Source organism: Penaeus monodon, chromosome 10 (assembly GCF_015228065.2).
Source record: "Penaeus monodon isolate SGIC_2016 chromosome 10, NSTDA_Pmon_1, whole genome shotgun sequence".
In the NCBI taxonomy this organism is placed as follows: Eukaryota; Metazoa; Arthropoda; class Malacostraca; order Decapoda; family Penaeidae; genus Penaeus; species Penaeus monodon.
In genome coordinates this window covers 41486090-41487764 of record NC_051395.1, presented here as the reverse complement: position 1 = coordinate 41487764, position 1675 = coordinate 41486090, and the positions used below count along the sequence as shown (strand labels likewise).

At 35.6% G+C, this 1675-nt stretch overlaps 1 protein-coding gene across 1 annotated transcript; it reads left to right on the top strand.

Annotated features, from left to right (window-relative positions):
- The first annotated feature begins 286 nt into the window (after positions 1–286).
- LOC119577632 (keratin-associated protein 4-4-like) lies at positions 287–1337 on the top strand. The gene is made up of 3 exons (XM_037925201.1): positions 287–290; positions 566–751; positions 805–1337. The coding sequence occupies exons 1-3, from the start codon at positions 287–289 to the stop codon at positions 1335–1337; spliced, it is 723 nt and encodes a 240-aa protein (XP_037781129.1).
- The last annotated feature ends 338 nt before the right edge of the window (positions 1338–1675 follow it).

The window sequence follows — 1675 nt, the reverse complement described above, 5'->3', positions numbered from 1 at the left end:
AGCTGTCAAACTTGGCATACTACTGAGGAAATTCTGACAAGAAGATATATGTTTAATCATTCATCTATCGTAAACAATCGCTCGTTGGCGTAAAATAAACTTTTATTAATATGCCAAGACCACTGGATGGTCATACACGCAACACAAAACTTCGTTCGCAAAGAATTTCCTGACGCTCTTCGAGCCCAATCAACGCTGGTGGCAAGATTACAATGCCATGGCCACTGTAATAAAAGTTCATCTATTGTCTTTACACATAGATGGCTCTGCAAGTGCTAAGTCACAAATGAGTCAGTTATTAGTCTTACTTATATTACCTATTTACCCTTTTCCTTGATATATTGAAAGTTTAATTTGTATTATTTTATTGCCTTTAATGTTATTAACTTTTTAATAACAATTTTATAAACTTCATATCAATAAGGATAATAACAAAATCAATATCAATAGTATTAGAAAGAAAAAAACATTTTCCCGCAATTTCAAGGAATAAGCAAATCAGGAGCGCTCACAAGGGTCCACTGAGGCCTTATTTCCGGTGACAAAAAACTGTCTTACATACTAGAAACCAAGTGTCTAGAAACCAAGTGTCTAGAAACCAAGTGTCTAGAAACCAAGTGTCTAGAAACCAAGTGTCTAGAAACTAAGTGTCTAGAAACTAAGTGTCTAGAAACTAAGTGTCTAGAAACCAAGTGTCTAGAAACTAAGTGTCTAGAAGCCAAGTGTCTAGAAACTAAGTGTCTAGAAACAAGTGTCTAGAAACCAAGTGTCTAGAAACTAAGTGTCTAGAAACCAAGTGTCTAGAAACCAAGTGTCTAGAAACTAAGTGTCTAGAAACCAAGTGTCTAGAAACCAAGTGTCTAGAAGCCAAGTGTCTAGAAACTAAGTGTCTAGAAACTAAGTGTCTAGAAACTAAGTGTCTAGAAACCAAGTGTCTAGAAACTAAGTGTCTAGAAGCCAAGTGTCTAGAAACTAAGTGTCTAGAAACTAAGTGTCTAGAAGCCAAGTGTCTAGAAACTAAGTGTCTAGAAACCAAGTGTCTAGAAACTAAGTGTCTAGAAGCCAAGTGTCTAGAAACTAAATGTCTAGAAACTAAGTGTCTAGAAGCCAAGTGTCTAGAAACCAAGTGTCTAGAAGCCAAGTGTCTAGAAGCCAAGTGTCTAGAAGCCAAGTGTCTAGAAGCCAAGTGTCTAGAAGCCAAGTGTCTAAAAGCCAAGTGTCTAGAAGCCAAGTGTCTAGAAGCCAAGTGTCTAGAAGCCAAGTGTCTAGAAACTAAGTGTCTAGAAACTAAGTGTCTAGAAACAAAGTGTCGTCATGGAATACTCTTGGAGGCATGAACATGCCCAAGGCTAAAGCATAAATGATATAATAAAAACACTAATTACTATTGTTACCTGTGCATGACGATGACATGTGTTAATCAAAAGCGTAGGCATATGAAAGATAAACCTGAGTTTCGCTAATCTTGGTCAAGGTCTTAGATTTTCAAGATAAATATTTTGTTGCTAGAACATGACGACCTAGTGAAATGTTCATATGTTTTTCCATATTGTCTAAGTATTGAGAAATATTTCTTAGGATCACGTTATGGTCATAGCTGTAGAAATATCTTATATTATATTACATTATATATCCCCATAATAATTGGAAAATGAAAAGAAAACATGCATATGTG

Excerpts from the sequence above, each read along its gene's own strand:
- LOC119577632 (XM_037925201.1), top strand. Across the intron at positions 752-804 it reads AACTAAGTGTCTAGAAACAA|AAACCAAGTGTCTAGAAACT; the intron begins GTGTCTAGAAAC and ends CCAAGTGTCTAG.